Here is a 2,418-nt window from a genome sequence, read left to right on the forward strand (position 1 = left end):
GCTCTCTTTCTCATTGTCTTATCTAACGTCATTAGTGTCTGATATCATCTCGCTCTCTCTCTCTCTCTCTCTCTCTCTCTCTCTCTCTCTCTCTCTCTCTCTCTTTCTCTCTGTCTGTCTGTCTGTTTGTCTGTCTCTGTCTGTCTCTCACTCTCTCTCTTTCACTCTGTCTCTCTCTCTCTCTCTGTCTCTGTCTCTCTGTCTCTGTCTCTCTCTGTCTCTCTCTCTCTCTCTCTCTTAAATACGTTTATATAAATTATACCCCTACAGCGGCGGTCTATGAAGAAACGAAGCGGGCTCTCCTCTGGAGAAGTACCATTTGACCGGGTACAAAGGCTCGTACACGTAGAATACTTCCGGGTGATGGTTCAGGAGGTCACCGGTGAAGGAAGAGCCACTGCGCACGTAGGTCAAGAGAATCAGGTTCACTTCCGCTTTAGAGGCATTATTGACGTTATGCACTGAAAACAAATGTAAGGGAAATGAGTGAATAGTTTTAGCAATTGACATTTTTTTTGGAAATACTTTTTTTTAAGATCATGCATGTGCGACAGACTTCGAGCCTCAAACGTTTCCAGTCACAAAACCGTGATATTGTAAATGTACGAACTTCATAATTAAATGCTTTTGAACGAGAGAGAGAGAGAGAGAGAGAGAGAGAGAGAGAGAGAGAGAGAGAGAGATTTTTAAATGAACTTAATTCGTTCATGGGCTGAAACTCCCACGTTCACTCATGTTTTTGCACGAGCGGGATTTTACATGTATGACGGTTTTAACCCCGCCATTCAGGCAGCCACCGGCACGGTTGGCCTAGTGGTAAGGCGTCCGCCCAGTGAGCGGGAGGTCGTGGGTTCGAACCCCGGCCGGGTCATACCTAAGACTTTAAAATTGGCAATCTAGTGGCTGCTCCGCCTGGCGTCTGGCATTATGGGGTTAGTGCTAGGACTGGTTGGTCCGGTGTCAGAATAATGTAACTGGGTGAGACATGAAGCCTGTGCTGCGACTTCTGTCTTGTGTGTGGCGCACGTTATATGTCAAAGCAGCACCGCCCTGATATGGCCCTTCGTGGTCGGCTGGGCGTTAAGCAAACAAGCAAACAAAAAATCCAGGCAGCCGCTATCGGGTGGGAGGGGGGGGGGGGGGCATGCTGGGTATTTTTGTGTTTCTATAACCCACCGAACTCTGACATGGATTACAGGATCTTTTCCGTGCGCGCTTGGTCGTGTTCTTGCGTGTACACACACAGGGGGATAATTAAGGCACTAGCAGGTCTGCATATAAGATGACCTGGGAGATTGGAAAAATCTCCACCCTTAACCCACCAGGCGGCCGGGATTTGAACTCACGACCTTCCGATTAGGAGACCGATGTCTTATCCACAAGGCCACTCCGCCTGCCTTTTTTAAATGAACAATATTTACCTCCGTTAACTGTGTCAAACGTGTTTTTACGACTTGCCAGACGCTCTTCGTTCGGTAGTTCTGTTGGCTTTAGTGGGGTTTCTGAAAACAAACAACAAACAAACAAACAAACAAAACCTCAACAGTCATCCTTATAAAAGATACTGTCCAGGACGCCATTTGGAAAAGAACAATTTAAATGCTGACGAATTCGATCGGGAAGGTGGGCCTTTATAGTAATTGAAAACGCTATGGAAACATTTTCTAACGAATTTCAATGGACATTCGCTGCGCTGTAGGTATTCCGGGGACTAACCTGCAATGAGTTGTTCGAAAGTGCTCCGTAACTATGCCAATTAAAGATGAAGTGCCTGTGTGTCTGGTGTCTTGTCCGTTTCGTGTTCATTCGAGTTAGTAGCATTCGTGATACGTATGATCTCAACAAAACTAAAGCTAATAATAGAACGTTCTTACGCTATTCTACGCAATATAATCTAAGGGCGTTTTACAAACGATGAGAAAAAAATGAACATTAAAATTCATAGTACGGAGCACTCAACATCACCACCACCGCCACCTTGACCACAACCAAAATCACCACAAAGAATAACAGCCACAAGGTAAGCAATAAGAAACTGACCTGCTCTGCCCTTCAAGAAGACGAATAGATAGGCGACCTTGAAAAGGAAAACAACAAAGAACAGCGATTCGCGTGACACGTTTGCCATTTTTGCATTCATCCACAAAGAAAATCTCTTACAAATCGTTTTCTTGCAGAAACGTCTGCAGTAAGTTTTGTCCTGTGTTGAGAATCTACTTAGTTGTGTCATTGGAACTTGACGACTTGAAGCTGACCAAAATAGGACCGCGACTCGAAGCAGACTCAAGTTTTGTTTTTGAAACGTTGCCTGTCTGTGTCTGTGGCTGTGTCTGTCTCCTTCATCCGTTTCACGCGTGTCCCTTTCCAGCATTCATTGCATGTCTGTCTGCCTGTATCTCTCTCAGTCTCTCTTTCTGT

The 2,418-nt window shown here is 45.3% G+C and overlaps 1 protein-coding gene across 1 annotated transcript in view; it reads right to left on the bottom strand.

Moving 5' to 3' along the window:
- Window positions 1–2,128, bottom strand: part of LOC138946736 (carbohydrate sulfotransferase 6-like) — a 5,908-nt gene extending 3,780 nt beyond the window's left edge. The window contains exons 1-3 of the mRNA XM_070318138.1: window positions 2,041–2,128; window positions 1,422–1,538; window positions 269–461 (exon numbers count right to left, since the gene is read on the bottom strand). Coding sequence (XP_070174239.1) covers window positions 269–461; window positions 1,422–1,538; window positions 2,041–2,128 — 398 coding nt within the window. The remainder of the gene's footprint in view (window positions 1–268; window positions 462–1,421; window positions 1,539–2,040) is intronic.
- Between the last annotated feature and the right edge of the window lie 290 nt (window positions 2,129–2,418).

This window comes from Littorina saxatilis, linkage group LG14 (genome assembly GCF_037325665.1).
Source record: "Littorina saxatilis isolate snail1 linkage group LG14, US_GU_Lsax_2.0, whole genome shotgun sequence".
Lineage (NCBI taxonomy): Eukaryota > Metazoa > Mollusca > Gastropoda > Littorinimorpha > Littorinidae > Littorina > Littorina saxatilis.